The sequence below is a fragment of the Nicotiana attenuata genome, unplaced genomic scaffold, assembly GCF_001879085.1.
Source record: "Nicotiana attenuata strain UT unplaced genomic scaffold, NIATTr2, whole genome shotgun sequence".
Taxonomy (NCBI): Eukaryota; Viridiplantae; Streptophyta; class Magnoliopsida; order Solanales; family Solanaceae; genus Nicotiana; species Nicotiana attenuata.
The window spans coordinates 3,184-19,572 of NW_017676104.1; the positions used below are offsets into that span (position 1 = coordinate 3,184).

The following is a 16,389-nucleotide window of genomic DNA, read 5'->3' on the forward strand; positions in this document are numbered from 1 at the left end:
TACGTATGCCCTACGTATATTATATAGTCCCCCAAGTGTTTGAGCTTTGAAGTATGAAATCTCGAGCACTTGTTTACTCCTCTTATTCGGTCCTTCCCTGAAAAGGGAAAAACGTACGGGACTCGGAGGTGCGATTGTAGATGAAGACTGCTTAGCCCGTTTTAATTTCTATCAGAATAAATTGTAACACTAGACCGGGAATTTATGTTTTTCCACGTGTCTTGCATGTCGTGACTCATCATTTAGTACGGGTTAGCTTTTTGCCTATCATCTAAAATCGTTAGAAAAATTTTAACAATTCAAAAATAAGATTAGAAAACGAGGGTACCTGCCCGTGCATACTTCTTTTCCTTAGAAATAGTATCTCTTCAGATGAACGACATTCCAATGTGAAGGTAAAATCTTGCCATCCATTGTTTCCAGCTCGTATGCTCCTTTTCCTGCGATACCATGAATCTTATAAGGCCCTTCCCAGGTTGGACTTAACTTTCCCACATTAGCCGCTCTCGTGGATTGAAAAATCTTCTTGAGTACGAAGTCCCCAACCTTGGAATACCTTAGGCGAGCTTTCCGATTATAATATTGTTCCATAACTTGCTTTTGTGCTGCCATTCTTATAAATGCAGCTTCCCTTCTTTCTTCAAGTAAATCTAAGTTTATTCGCATTTCTTCTTCATTAGATTCCTCAGTTGCTTGTGCATATCTCGTGCTTGGTTCACCTATCTCGACTGGGATCAATGCTTCAGCTCCGTATACCAGTGAAAACGGTTTTTCTCCCGTACTTGTTTTTGCTGTCGTGCGGTAAGCCCATAAAACACCAGGTAACACCTCTGGCCAATTGCCTTTGGATTCCTCCAATCGTTTCTTCAAATTGTTAATAATGACTTTATTCGTCGATTCAGCCTGTCTATTACCCACCAGATGGTAAGGTGTTGAAGTAATCCTTTTGATTTGCCAACTTTGAAAAAATTATGTGATATGTGCGCCTATAAACTGTGGGCCGTTGTCACATACGATTTCCTTCGGTACGCCAAATCGGCATATGATACTTCGCCAAATGAAATCTCTTACCTCTTTTTCTCGTACTTGTTTAAAAGCACCTGCTTCCACCTACTTAGTAAAGTAATCAGTGAGTACTAGCAAAAATCTTACCTTGCCCTTTGCTTGTGGTAATAGACCCACGATATCCATCCCCCACTTCATAAAAGGCCACGGTGCAATGACTGGATATAACAATTCCGCGGGTCTATGCACATGTTACCGTATCTTTGGCACTTGTCATATTTAGCTACACAGTTTTCCGCTTCTTCTTTCATTTTGGGCCAATAATAGCCTGCTCTAATCATGGTTTTCACTAAAGATCTTCCTCGCGCATGATTTCCACAATGTCCCTCGTGTATTTCTCTCATCACATAATCTGTTTGAGAAGGTTCGAGGCGTCTTGCTAAAGGACCACCAAACATTTTTCGATGATTGCTTTGCTTTAAGTAGTATCGAGCAGCTTTTTTGCGAAGCACGTGAGCCTTTTTCTTATCTTCAGGGACGGTTCTGTACTGCAAAAAAGTGACAATCTCGTTCCTCCAATCCCAAGTTAAATTATTGAAATTTACCTCATTTCTATCTTGATCTAGTACTGAATGAAAAAGATGTATTACAGAGGCATTTTCATCATTTGTTACTTCTGCCGCAGATGCAAGATTAGCTAAGGCTTCTGCCTCAACATTCTCCTCTCGTGGTATCTGCACAACCTTCCAGGTTTGGAATTGTCTAACCAGATCTCGCGCCTTCTCCAGGTATTGCTGCATTCTTGCCTCCCTGGCTGTATAAGTCCCCAGCATTTGGTTAACTATAAGCTGCGAATCGCTTTTGATTACGACCTACTCTATGCCAAGTTCGCATGCCAATTCAAAACCTGCAATCACAGCTTCATACGCTACCTCATTGTTAGTCACAGGATGACATTTTATAGCTTGTCGTATAGTTTCACCCGTAGGTTGGTACTAAAACAATTCCTAGACCTGCTCCTTTCACATTCGATGAGCCATCAGTAAATAAGGTCCATGTTCCTAGATTAGATCCATTGAATACTTGTAGTTCTTTTTCTGCTTCTAGTTGCATCCCTTGGCTAAAATCGGCCAAAAAATCTGCTAACACCTGTGACTTTATTGTAGTTCTAGGTTGATATGTGATGTCATATTCACTCAATTCTACGGCCCACTTGGCTAACCTACCCGATAATTCCTATTTGTGTAATATATTACGTAGGGGATAAGCAGTCACTACAGAGATAAGGTGGCATTGAAAATAAGGCCTTAATTTCCTAGATGCCATGATTAATGCAAGTGCAAGTTTTTCTAGTTGAGGATACCGTGTCTCCGCGTCTAATAACGATTTGCTAACATAATAAATTGGAGACTGTTTACCTTGGTCTTCACGAACCAAAACAGCACTCACCGCTACTTCTGAAACAGCAAGGTATATAAGCAACCTTTCCCCATCTTTTGGTTTTGCAAGCAACGACGGATTTGATAAGTAGACTTTCAGGTTTTTGAGCGCTTGTTGACATTTCTCAGACCATTCGAATTGATCTTGCTTTTTAAGAGCTGAAAAGAACTTAAAACATTTTTCTGATGACTTGGAAATAAATCTTCCCAAGGCCGCAATTCTTCCCGTCAGTCTCTGCACCTCTTTCTTACTTGTGAGCATGTCAGGAATTTCTTCAATGGCTTTAATTTGTGCGGGATTTACTTCAATACCACTGTTAGAAACAAGAAAACCCAAAAACTTACCTGATGAAACACCAAATGCACATTTCTCGGGATTTAGCTTCATATTAAATTTTCGTAAGATCTGAAATGTATCAGACCGGTGCGGTATATGATCTCCTGATTGTTGAGATTTGACAAGCATATCATCTATGTAGACTTCCGTAGTTTTTCCTAAATGTTCCTGGAACATTTTGGTCACCAACCTTTGATATGTGGCACCAGCGTTTTTAAGGCCAAATGGCATTACTTTGTAATAATAAGTCCCCTTGTCTGTTATAAATGAAGTTTTTTTTCTCATCTAGGGGATCCATTTTGATTTGATTATACCCTGAATATGCATCTAAAAAGCTTAACAATTCATGTCCTGCTGTAGCATCAATTAGTTGATCTATATGTGATAACGGAAAAGAATCTTTAGGACAAGCTTTGTTAAGGTCGGTGTAGTCTACACAAACTCGCCATTTGCCATTCTTTTTTGGTACTACTACAGTATTAGCTAACCAATTAGGATATGTTACCTCACGGATAGACCCAATTTTTAAAAGTTTTTGGACCTCATCTTGAATCACCTGATTTTTGAAAGATCCCTGCTTTCTTTTCTTTTGTTTGATAGGTGGATACGATGGATCTTCATTTAACTTGTGAGTCATTACTTTCGGGGGTATGCCTGTCATATCAGAATAGGACCAAGCAAAGCAATTCACGTTAGTTTTCAAAAATTCAATCAACTTACCTTTCATTTCGTGGCTTAAGTTGGCCCCAATGTAGACTTTCTTTTCAGGCCATTGTGTGAATAGTTCTACAGCCTCCAACTCTTCAACCGTTGTTTTGATATTTTCATTTTCTTCGGGTTCTTGAATGGAATCAGGCCTTGAGTCCACATCTGTTCGCCCATGTTCAGTTGAGGCTTGCGTCGTAGTATCCTCAACTGGATTCTATAATTGCTACTTTTCTTCATTTTTTGTGCTTGAATCTGCTACAGAGTTGATGCCCCTAGATGTTTGTTGATCCCCACGGATTTGACGTATTCCCCATGGTGATGGGAATTTAATAACTTGATGTAGGGTAGATGGCACAACATCCATCTCGTGAATCCACGGTCTACCAATAATCACATTGTAAGCCATCTCCATCTCTACCACCTGAAATTTCGTATCTTTAACAACTCCCTCTGCGAATGTTGTAAGTACTACCTCCCCTTTTGTCACGACGCTTGAATTGTCAAAGCCAGATAACGTATGTGCTTTAGGTACTAGCTTATCTTCGGCTTGCATCTCGTTTAATACTCTTAGCAAAATGATGTTCACAGAACTACCTGGATCAATCAAAACTCGTTTCACATTAGTATCATGTACAAGTAGAGATATTACCAGTGCATTGTTGTGTGGAGTTAACATGCCGTCCGCATCTGCACCATCAAATGTAATACTTTCTTCCTCCAAAACATGTCGGACCGGCTTCCCGTGTGTAACTGTAACTTTTGAAATTTTCTTGGCTGCCGTATATGTCATGCCGTTAATTTCTTCGCCCCCGCTTATAACATTAACGGTCCTTTTGCGAGAAGGAGGTTTAGGGGCCTCCTGCCTGTTCTTCATGTATGATTGCTTACCTTTTTCACTAAATAGCTCGGTAAGATACCCTTGCTTTAATAAATAGTCTACTTCACCTTGTAGCAATCTACAATCTGCCGTTTTATGACCATGATCGTTGTGAAACTCGCACCAGTGATCAGGATTATGCCTATTCGGATTTGATCTCATTTCCTTTGGCCACTGCACCTTATCACCCATGCTTCTTAATACTGCTACTAACTCTGAAGTGCTGACATTAAAATTGTAACCGCCAAATCTTGCCTTCAAACTTCTGTCATCATCTCGCGTCTTCATGCATTTCGATCTTTTCTAAACCTTGATGATGAACCCGACTCTCTATCTCTCGATCTATGATCATACCTGGAATTGTCCTGTTTTGAACGTGAGTCTCTTCCCGTTGGGCCCATGTAGGGTTCGTATTTGTTTTTATCGGACCTTTTTTCGGTTTCAGCACGTCTCGAACTCACCTTCTCCTCTTTTTGAGACCGGGAGATGGTATCTTCTTCTATCCTTAGCTTCGTGCTGTATCTGTTGTAAACATCATTCCAGGTTGTTGCTGGAAATTCACGTAGACTTTCTTTGAGTCGTCTCGTGGCTTCTGAGCTCTTTTCATTTAAATTACTGGCAAAAGCCATAGCTGCCCAGTTATCAGGTACGAGTGGTAACGTCATCCTTTCACGCTGGAATCTATCTACGAATTCTCTAAGCAGCTCGGAATCCCCTTGCTTTATTTTGAAAATATCTTCCATTCTTCTTTCGACTTTTTGGGCTCCCGAATGCACTTTGATAAATGAATCTGCAAGCTCAGCAAAAGAATTTATAGAATTTTCGGGTAAGAGAGAATACCATGTTAAGGCTCCCTTGGTGAGTGTTTCACCGAATTTCTTGACCAATACTGATTCAATTTCTTGTTTGGTTAAGTCGTTGCCCTTCACGCCAGTTGTGAACGCAGTCACGTGATCTCATGGATCAGTTGTGCCATCGTATTTTGGGATGTCGGGCATCTTGAATTTCTTCGGAATCGGTAGAGGAGCAGCACTGGGTTTCCAAGGTTGTTGTGAATATTTATCCATATCTATTCCCTTGATTATAGGCGGTACTCCAGGTATTTGCTCTATGCGATCGCTTTGCTCCTTAAGCTGTTTCTGCAAGGTTAATACTAAATTTTGTAAATCAGAATTAACTATGTTACCTGGTTCGCCATCACGAGATTCGCTTGGAGTTCCACCACCGCCTGAATTAACGAGCCTAGAACGTGGGTTTTCCAAAATATTATTATTCGGAGTTGGTGTTGGTGGTGCGACCGGCAACTGGCTAGCGAAAGCCTCAAGAGCTTTGCTGACCTGTTGAGCGATTAACTTTTGCAAAGCTTCGTTGATAGCCTCATCATTTTCCAATTGATCATTTGCATTTGATTGAGATCCATCAGGAGTTCCTTCTCGAGATTGTCGAGGAGAATTTTGTGGAGAAGGGACAGGGGTTCCATCACCTTGCAAATTCTCCTGGAGTTGACGGTCTCTTTGATTGTTGTTGTCGTTGACATTTGACATGATTGATTTAATAAAAAGGTTAATGTAGGAAGGAATAAATTATCTGATTCCCGGTAACAGAACCAATTTGTTTTAACCAAAAATAGGGATTCCGGTCAAAGCTTTATTTTAGAAGAACTCGGGTTACTGATAATCAAATATATAATGAATAAAAGAAATTTACTTCAATAAGCAGAAGAAAGCAAAATAAATCAGTATATTGCAATAGTATTTCGTGTCCTTACAAATGTTCAATCTTTCCCTTTTATTGCTATCTCGAAGTAGCACATTTTTCCTTTATTATAATAGAGCCTTTATGATAATTAATGGCATTAATGTAACGTTATAATTGGTAATCATAACTGATTCATTACAAATTCAATAACGCTTTCCGTAATTAATGCCTATTAATTATCAATAATACGTATCTGTACCTCTTTTGCTATTTAAGTTCATTATTCTGATATAACTTCTGAATATCAATAGGTATGAGCTTTTATCTTTCCTCTGCCTGTGCCTGTTGAAGCTCGTGTCTTTTTACTTTGCCAATCAGTTACTTTTCTACTAGTCCGCGTGTCATGATATATCACCTCTTATTTAATTCTATACACGAACTCAATTTTTCCCAATACACTAATAACAATATAACGTCCATGAAAACAAAATACAAAAAATATTTATCTACTATTTGGAGAGTTAAATATTCTTCAACTCTAAGTTATCACTAAGTTACGGGAGAATACATAGTTTACCTTCTGAGTTTGAGGTCAAAATTCCTTTTCTCACACTTCTCGAACACAGGAAATATTTTCTAGATATATCTAATACACATAACTTTTTATGTTTGATCACCTTTTTAATTAAGTGTATGTCACACAACAATAAAATTGTAAATATAAAAGGATATATGATTGTGAATCATATATATAGTTTCATTCATGCAAGAAAAATTACACATATATGGAAGAAAATACACTCTAAAAATACATGAAGTAAGAACAGCGAGACTTTTAACTTGAGATTATATCCCCTCGCTCTCAGAGGTGGAGCCAAGATTTGAATCTTATGGGTTTGGGATTATTATCCTTTTAAGTTATTGAATTTTAAAATAATATTTTATATAATATTCAACGAATTTTTTAAGATAAAGACATAATTTGAATAAAAGGTTGTGCATTCTGCCGAACCCGCATCCCCACGCTCTGGCTCCCCCACACTTCATCGGCTTAGCTTCTCTCTGTCAAGTTTACACAATGAATTTTCAAACCTCCTTCCCACCTTTTACTCCAAACTTCATACAAACCAAAATACAGCTTATCATCAGTATTCCCATTTCCTTTTGTTATATAGTAAGAGTTTTTGGTATCATCTTTTTGCCATTAATGTCAATATCAGTTGTCAAATTCACTTTTCTCCATTGAGTGTTGTCTCCCCATTTAGCCATAATATAGACTGGTGAATCACTCCAACCGAACGCATCAGGCATCAATGACACCGACCGACGTCGTATGTTTTCTTCTCTAATACATTGTCAATCCAACCAGTTACCTCTAGCCAATCTACTTGAATAAGTTCTGCGTCCTCCTTTCTGTTCAAATATAATGATTTTGTTATTAGCTAATACTACAAAATAGCAGTAATATTAAATTTTGGCAAATAACGGAAATGGCTATAAAGTGCAAAATCCTTACTCGTACAACAACAATAATAATAAAAACAAACCCAGTGCAACCTTACGAGTGGGGTCTGAGGAGCACAGGCATATCCAGGTTGACAGATATGGGTTCACGTGAACCCATACTCCTCTCCATAAACTATGTATAATAATATTATATTTCTTTAAAATTACTTAAATATATGTGTATGAACCCATGCTCAAAGATTCCTATGGTGCAATTATTATTGGGTGCACCTTTACAAGCTAGTGAAATTTGCGGTTCAAATCTCACTCTGAACGGTCTTGATTTCGCCACGGAGTATATATATATATATATATATATATGTAAAAATTACTAAAATTTCAAAAAGAATATAATTTTGAGCCTAAAATTTCAAAAGTGTAGTGAGTTCATGGTAAAAGACTAAAATTAAACTCGTTAAATATAAATTCTAGATACACTTCTTCATAACAGTGCACCCATCCTCTTGAAATCCTGGATCTGCTTCTGCTGAGGATTAGTGTATACGCTGATCTTATCCTTAGCTTGTGAAAATAAAAAGGCTATTTCCAAACCTCAGCACCAAAAAAATAAAATAAAAAAATAAACAGTAACAACAATCAGTAACAAAGATAAAATGGAAAATTCTTACTCGTATTTGGGTAACTTCCAAAAGCGCTTGTCGTTTCCCCAAACAATATTAATAGCTTTGGGATAAATTACATACCCCTGTAAGTAAGGAAAATAACATTTGTCAAATATTTTCATAAATTCCCAGTGAAAGAGAGAGACAGAGGGGATGGGAATTTTTTTTTTTTTTTTTTAAATGATGGCTTCTTTCCTTTTTGCTTCGGATTTCCACAATTTACAAAAGCTTAAATAAATAAATTACCGGAAAAAAAAGCTTAAATAAATAGGAAACATGAACCCGAGCATTAGTATAATGCATGAAGTAATTAAGTAATGAGAGAACAAGACATGCAATATTAGAAAGCACACGACATTGAAGAAATGCATATATGAAACTTGTTGCACCTTTTCTTTTTTATAGAATGTGTGATTGCCTTCATAGTGCGCTTTTGAAGCCATTTAATACAAAGAATGTGGAGATTTGAGTGCCTTATAATTTGTCCTACAAAATATACACAGATTTATATATGCTGATAGGAATCATCACAGTAGTTTTTTAATACAACATTCCAGCTGCGCTCGCCGAAAGGAGAGGGAATCAAGTCACAAGTAGTTAGACACACGGTACGTAGGGGCATTTAGCTATAAGAATATACGTACCAAAAAATGTGGTGAGATGATTTGAGTTCCTTCAATCTTAACCAAAGGTTGTCGCATGTTTGAGTTGCTTGAGAGGAAGAACTTTTCGGAGGGAGCGCTTTGATTACCCCTGTTAATTCACTTATTCAGTGCAAATATGGATTAGTCGTCAAACCAATTAATTCTGAATACCGGATGATTAAACTCGAGAAAAGAATATATTATATATTATAGGTTGTCGCAAATTGAATGCATAAAACTAGCACCGCTCCCTTGTTTTTGTACTAGCTAGCTAGAGATTGTGGGGTAATTGATAAAGATTAAAGATGAATAATGATTCTCACACGGCATTAAGTATCAAATCCTTTCCATTGCTTAATACACATCTTCCACTTACAAAACCTTTTTCTCAAATGCCTTTTATCAACTATCACTTATTCTAATCAGACAAAAACCTCGAGGAGAGTCGCACTTTTCTATATTCTAAAAAGTTACATGTTGTGGTCTAATAGTAATAAACTATTCTTAATCTTAGAATGGATTTCAAATTGACTTTTTGCTGTACATATATAATACTCCCTCCGGTCCAAAATAAATAATTTTTTGGCATTTTTTTGTGGTCCAAAATAAGTGATTTTTCTAGATTTCAAGAATGAATTAATTATTTTTTTCCTACATTGTCCTTAGAGTAAATACTGTTGGAATATGTGTTAGGAATGTTTATGTGAGATAGTAAAGGTTAATATGGTCAATTCCATTGTTAATTAATGCTAAAAGGTGGATTTCTTAATCTGTGTGAAAACATCCAAAAAATCACTTATTTTGGACCGGAGGGAGTAGTAGTAACAAGATTCTCTATTCATACCACAATTGCGTACGGTTATTGGCTTCTCAAAGGTTGACTTGATCAATTATCAGGGTACTCAAGAACATATGCTAGCTACTCCTATTCTTTATATAAAAAAAGAGTCATAGTCTATACGGGTAAAATCGAGCTCGTTGAAGATCTCGGTTTTCCGTTAAGACAAACGGCACAGGAACATGATCGTGAAAAATCGAAATCTAGGCGAGGAGCCTCTCGTATCGGGGTTCGGGCAAGACTTATACCCTCGGAGGCATCGGAACCACATCCTCCGGGTCCGGTTGGGGCCTCGAGACTTCGGAGAACATTATCAAACGGCTGCACATGACTAATGAAGGGCCGTGATATCCGTTCCCAACCAGATATCACAACGCGAATCTCAGTCTGTATCGGCAGAAAATCAGTGATTAGTGAAACGGAAGATTTTATCTTTCTTAGAGTTGTACTTAGGATAAAATTCCCCTACTATATAAAGGGGAAAATTTATTATTCACGGGGGACATTATAACACGCATATTAAGACAATATACTCTTATTCTTTCTGTTATTCAAAGTTCTTACTTTTGTTCATCAGTTCTTCATTAGTGTGAGCTCAGGATCGAAGGCAAGCACTTCGTTAAGCCGTTACTGAGTCCGGATCACTCTCATTATTAGTTTGACAATTTATTACGTCTTTCATTTGTTTAATCTAACGCCATAAATTATTTGTATCGAATTAATCTGCATATCCTTAAAATCACATATAAATTCAATTATTATCCGTTTTTTAGGGTAAACACGTAGTAAAACTGTTACTCCAAAATATATCAAGTTGTTTAACACTGAAACGCATAAAAAATTCAATTGTAATAATGAATAAGCTTCAACCAGATAATTATTATCCATCTCAAGTACTTGACTCTCATGTGATGAGTTCATTACTCAAATGGTCACTTAACTATCTGAAATTATCTTTTAAAGTCACTTTTCTTTCGTTTGTAACAACAAAATCACTGAACTATGCATATTGCACTCAGAAGGTCACTGAACTAGCTTTTTCAAATTTTGGATTGCCAAATACCTATTTTACCCTCTAACTTATAAACATTTATCTTCTTTTTATTTTGTTTAAACTTTTTAATATTATGATTTTTTCCCTTTTTAATTTACATTATGGACTTACCTATAGAATAAACAAATATATTTATAAATTAAAAAAATAAAAAGTATTTAAGCATATATAATGCTGGAATAGCAAAAAAAAAAAAAAGAGCATAGTAAAAAAATTAATGAGAATAATTTATTAGCAATAATAATTTTAGTATTAACAAAAAAAATTCAAAAATATATTTACACAATTCAGAATGAAAGAAAATAAAGATTGTAAAATATATATTCCATGCACGTAATATAAAAATAATTATTTACATAAAGGTATTTTTATAATATGCATTATATATTCTTGAAAATTATTCTCAATTATATTATATATATTCCATGCACGACTTAACATAGCATAATTTATCCTATACAGATAGTCCCCTTGCTTTCCGGTGACATAACTTTGTGTCGTCAAAATTTTTTTAGAAACATAATAATATGATTGAGCATAATTTTTAAGAATATATAATGTATATGATAAAAATACCTTTATCTAAATAATTATTTTTATATTACGTGGGAATATATATTTTACATAATTTATTTTCTTTCATTCTGAATTGTGAAAATAAATTTTTGAATTTTTTTTGTTAACACTAAAGAGTTAAAAATAAAATAAAAAGAAGATAAATGTTTATAATATAGAGGGTAAAATAGGTATTTGGCAATCCAAAATTTGGAAAATCTAGTTGAGTGACCTTCTGAGTGCAATAGGCATAGTTCAGTGACTTTGCTGTTACAAACGAAAGAAAAGTGACATTAGAAGATAATTTGGGATAGTTGAGTGACTATTTGAGTAATGAAGCAAAACCTCTATACTTGCGAACTTAAGTTTACTATTCAACCTTTCACATATGTCGAAGACGTGACTATAATTATAATTAGGGCCGTTTAAAATCGAATCGTAATCATTAATCAAATAATAAAATTGGTTTATTGGCGTATTAGTATCGAGTTATCGGGATAACTATTGTTGAGCGGATTAAAACTTATAATTAACGGCTTAACGGTTTGGGGGTGGATCACTCAATTTTCTTATTGGATAAACCGATAACCCGTTAAGAATTTTTATTTACACTTCCAACCCTATGTATATAAGTACAACTTGAAATTAAACCTTAAATCCCTAATTTCTCAATCCAACACCCAAAGCAATCCGCTCTTCAAAGTTCAAACATGGATTTGGTCAGACATGAATTGCATGTCACATGGATTTTTCCATGAGATAAGAAGGAGATTTGTTTGTGCATTTGTTAACTAACTTATTTTCCTCGTAAGTTTTTTTTTTTCAATTGAGAGGTCAATTTTTTTAATCCATACCACATACTAATTATTTACTCTCCCTTATACCGGATATTGCACGTCACATGAATTAGGAAATATTATTTAAATAAATCTGGACCTAAATTTTCCCGCATCTCTAGTTCTTTACTTCTTTTTTATTGTCTATTTAATTTTGTCAATAAACCGTCCGATAATCTCTAATCTGATATCAATCCGCCCGATGTCTTATTGGTTGGCCAGTGGATAACCTCATTTATAAATCGATAACTGATAAGCCGAACTATTAAGCATAAATATCCGCCCGATTAAGCACCCTTAACTATGATCGCTCGATTCTGTTATATAATTAATAAGCACTCGATATTTTGATGGCTCTCGAGATTCAGATCATAAATCACATCTTAGATGTGCTTGAGTTTTGTAGCGCATGGGGCTATCTGTCCCCAGGGATGGTATTATGCACTTAGCGTGCTTGTGGCCAATATTCGATATTTTGTAGTAATGAGAACTCTAGCTCGGTATGTATCTCCTTAAATGGATTTTACGTGTGGATCAGGTGGCACGCTGCCGCGGGTATGTTGTTTGGATCGGGTTGTACGTCGCAAAAGTGTGATGTTGAGTTCCGTCCCCTATATTCTATTTTGTGTGTTTCGTTTTCCATTTTTCTGAGGAAGGTTTATAACACCTTTTCGGTGGTCTAATTAGTTGCATGAGTTGAGTAGTCCCTTCCAGGGTTCGATTTCCTTATGTATCACGTTCAAGTTTGTAGCCTATCAGCACATTTTGGCATCATATGAGACTTTTGGTCATGTCTGGGGTGGCTTATTGCCTGAGCGGCTTGTATTGGGTGAGACGAGATTGTTGGATCTAGGATCAGTGTGATCGGATTTTATGAAGTATATTAAAGAGCAAATACCATTATTTGGTTCAGAATGAGGTAGTGATTCTTGTCAGGATTATAGACTCCACGGTTTATTGACTCGGCAGTTGGTTATGAATTTTTACACATCTCTTTCGTTGTGGCGGTATTGTAAAAGTTGGGACAAGACTTATATATGTCATGAGGTGCGTTGGGAGCATCAGAGTCGTGGAATTTTGGCTATCGTTATCAGAGGATGTTATTATGGTCATGAGAGTTATGCAGTTCAAAGTGTGAATTCAGCAAAGGTATGCAATCAGGTATCGGTGCATCGTGTAGTGATTGATACAGTGTTCGTAGGTTGGAAGCAGGCCTGGCAGAGAATTACTGGTGTTGGAATTGGGTTCTAAGCTTATCTACTTGAATAAAAGAGAATATCTTCAGATTTGCTCGAGCTAATGTGCTCAACTGAGTTGTGGTAGCACGGGTAGGTGCACGAGGTGTCTAATAGTGATTTCAGACAGCTCCAGCGCAATTCTTAGCACGTTCGAGGACGAACGTATGTTTAAGTGGAAGAGAATGTGATGACCTGACCGGTCGTTTTGAGCCCTAGTCGTCGTTTAGCGATTTGAGGCCATGAGCAGCTTCACTACAGGTATTATGACTTGTACGCATGGTCGAAATCGAATTCTGGGAAGTTCGAGGTTGATTTGGAAAGAGAATTCTCATTTCGAGAGATTTAAGTTGGATGAATTTGCTTGAATTTTTGAGTAAACGACCTCGGAATCAGGATTTAAAGGTTTCAACAAGTTCGTATGATGATTTCGGACTTGGGCGTATGCCCGGATAGGGTTTTGGATGACCCGGGAGCATTTCAGCGCCTATTCTGGAAGTTAGCATTTTGGAAGAATTTCATAAATTTGGGTTGAAGTGCATTTCAATGGTATCGATGTCCGTTTAGGATTCCAAGTCAGGGAATAGCTCCGTATGGTGATTCTGGTATTGGGAGCGCGATCAGAAGTGGATTTGGAGGTCCGTAGGTCATTTTGGAGTCATTTGGCTAAAGTTAGAAATTTTAAGATTTTTGAGAAGTTTGACCGGAAGTGGACTTTTTGATATCGGGGTCGGATTCTGATTCTGGAAGTTGGAGTAGGTCCGTAATATCGATATGACCTATGTGCAAAATTTGAGGTCAATTGGACGTGATTTGATAGGTTTCAGCATCGAATGTAGTAGTTTGAAATTCTAAAGTTCATTAAGCTCGAATTGGTGTGTGATTCATGATTTCGGCATTGTTTGATGTGATTTGAGGCCTTAAGCAGGTCCGCAATATGTTTTGGGACTGGTTGGTATGATTGGTCGGGGTCCCGGGGGCCTCGGGTGGATTCCGGACAGTTAACGGATCAAATTTGGAATTTGAAGAAGAATTGAAGCAACTGATATCTGGTGTAACCGCACTTGCGAGGATTTGGTCGCAGGTGCGGAGCTGCAGAAGCGGCGTTGGTGTCGCAGAAGCGGAATTGGACTGGGCTTGGCTGGGGGCGCAGGTGCAACGCAGCTCCCGCATGAGCGGTCGGGGCTCCGCAGAAGCGGGACCGCAGGAGCGGATTTAGCCTGCAGAAACGGACGTGGCTGAGCTTAGTGGAGACCGCACCTGCGATGGTAATTTCTGCAGGTGCGGAGCCGCGGGTACGGTTGGTATACCGCAGGTGCGGAATGGTCGCTGGGCAGAGAGGGTTTTTATAAACGGGAATTGGCCATTTTTCTCCCATTTTCATTGGGTTTGGGCGATTTTGGAGAGCTTCAAGGGGAGATATTCTTCAAGTATGACAAGGTAAGTTGTTCCCACACATTATAAGTTAAATACATGATTTAGATACGGATTAAAGTATGGAAATTAGTAGAAATTTGGGGTTTTGGTGGAAAAACCTAGAATCTTGTATATTTGGATTTTGACCACGAATTTGGGCATGGAATTGGAAACAAATTATATATTTGAGTTCGTGGGGTTATGGGTAAAGTTTATCTTCAAAAAGTTTCGAAATCCGAGCATGTGGGCCCGAGGGTGATTTTTACCGGCTTTTTGATCGGGGTTAGAAATTATTATAAATTGGATTATAATGAGTAATTGAGCGTATATTAATGGGTTTGCATAATTTTGGCTAGCTTTGGAGCGTTGAGCATCGGTTTGAGTTGTCGGAAGGGCATGGAAGCCGGTTATGGAACTTTGGAGCGAGGTGAGTCTCCTTTCTAATCTTGTAAGAGGGAATTAACCCCATAGGTGAAATAATTAAATATGTGCTCCTAATTGTGGGGGCTACGTACGCACGCGGTGACGAGAGTCTGTGCGTAGCTACTATTATACCTATGTCAGGGTAGTTTTAGGCTACATCATGCCTTGTTGATATTGTTGTTGATTTATGTTTAGTGTTTTCCTTGAGAAGAAATAAGAATGAGGTTTGCGTAATAATTATGTGGAAAGGAATTGAAATTGAGGAATTTAAGAATTTAAGTGTTCCCATTAAACATAGTATTTTCAAAAAGAATTGAGGAATCTTATAATAACATAAGAAATCTATGAGTAACCGCGTCGCTTGTATGTTTCGCGAGCGGAAAGAATTACCTTAAAAGCTTCACGTTGAATTGTCTCTATTTTTGAAGAGAATCAAGAAAAGGATTTTAATTTATTAATAAATTTATATTTGACCGCGTATCATGTATGATTCACGAGTGGGAAAATTCCTTAAATCTATATTTGATCGCGTCGCACGTATGATTCGCGAGCGGGGTATTTCCTTCTACTACTCCCATGGGATCGGGCCGATCGCCTCGGCAGGTTAATAGATGCATCTATGGTTCGCGCCATTGGACCCTCTAGCAGTGCATTGTTTACTTTTATGTTGGATCGGGCCGTACGCCTCGGCATTTCCTATATATATATATATATATATATATATTATTCTCATGGAATCGTGCGTGATATTTATCTAGAAGCAAGTGAATCTGAGGGATTTTTCCCTGATTTGAGTTATGATAACTTCCTTAAAGAAATTCACCATATCTATATATATGCTCCGGTTACGGAGGGAACTTGCTAGTTGAGAGCTTGAGTAACATTATAAGAGGGGAATTATATCACATGTTTTATACTTGTTTATTTCAGACATTTACTTTGTTTCATGTTTATTCACCCCCTTTACTGTACCCGATATTATTGGACCACTAGTAAGTGTCAGAGTCGTCCCCTCGTCACTAGTTCTTCAAGGTTAGATTGGATACTTACTGGGTACGCGTTGTTTTCGTACTCATACTACACTTGCTGTACATTTTTGTTGCACATGCACATGTATCTCTAGTGGCCTAGTGGGCGTAGCAGCATGGTTGATACAGAGACTTAGGTGAGCTGCATCTCTCGAGACGACCCGCAG

At 37.4% G+C, this 16,389-nt stretch overlaps 1 protein-coding gene across 2 annotated transcripts; it reads right to left on the bottom strand.

The window, feature by feature from the left end:
• Nucleotides 1–6,903: 6,903 nt before the first annotated feature.
• On the bottom strand, nt 6,904–9,042 carry LOC109220749 (protein PHLOEM PROTEIN 2-LIKE A9-like). 2 transcript variants are annotated; one of them, XM_019385220.1, is made up of 3 exons: nt 8,838–9,042; nt 8,200–8,276; nt 6,904–7,477 (listed from the first exon to the last, which is right to left on the bottom strand). In XM_019385220.1, the coding sequence occupies exons 1-3, from the start codon at nt 8,892–8,894 to the stop codon at nt 7,375–7,377; spliced, it is 237 nt and encodes a 78-aa protein (XP_019240765.1). In that variant the 5' UTR covers nt 8,895–9,042; the 3' UTR covers nt 6,904–7,374. The 2 variants fall into 2 exon arrangements, with proteins under 2 accessions (XP_019240765.1, XP_019240766.1); XM_019385221.1 differs by lacking the exon at nt 8,838–9,042 and adding an exon at nt 8,583–8,674.
• Nucleotides 9,043–16,389: the final 7,347 nt, after the last annotated feature.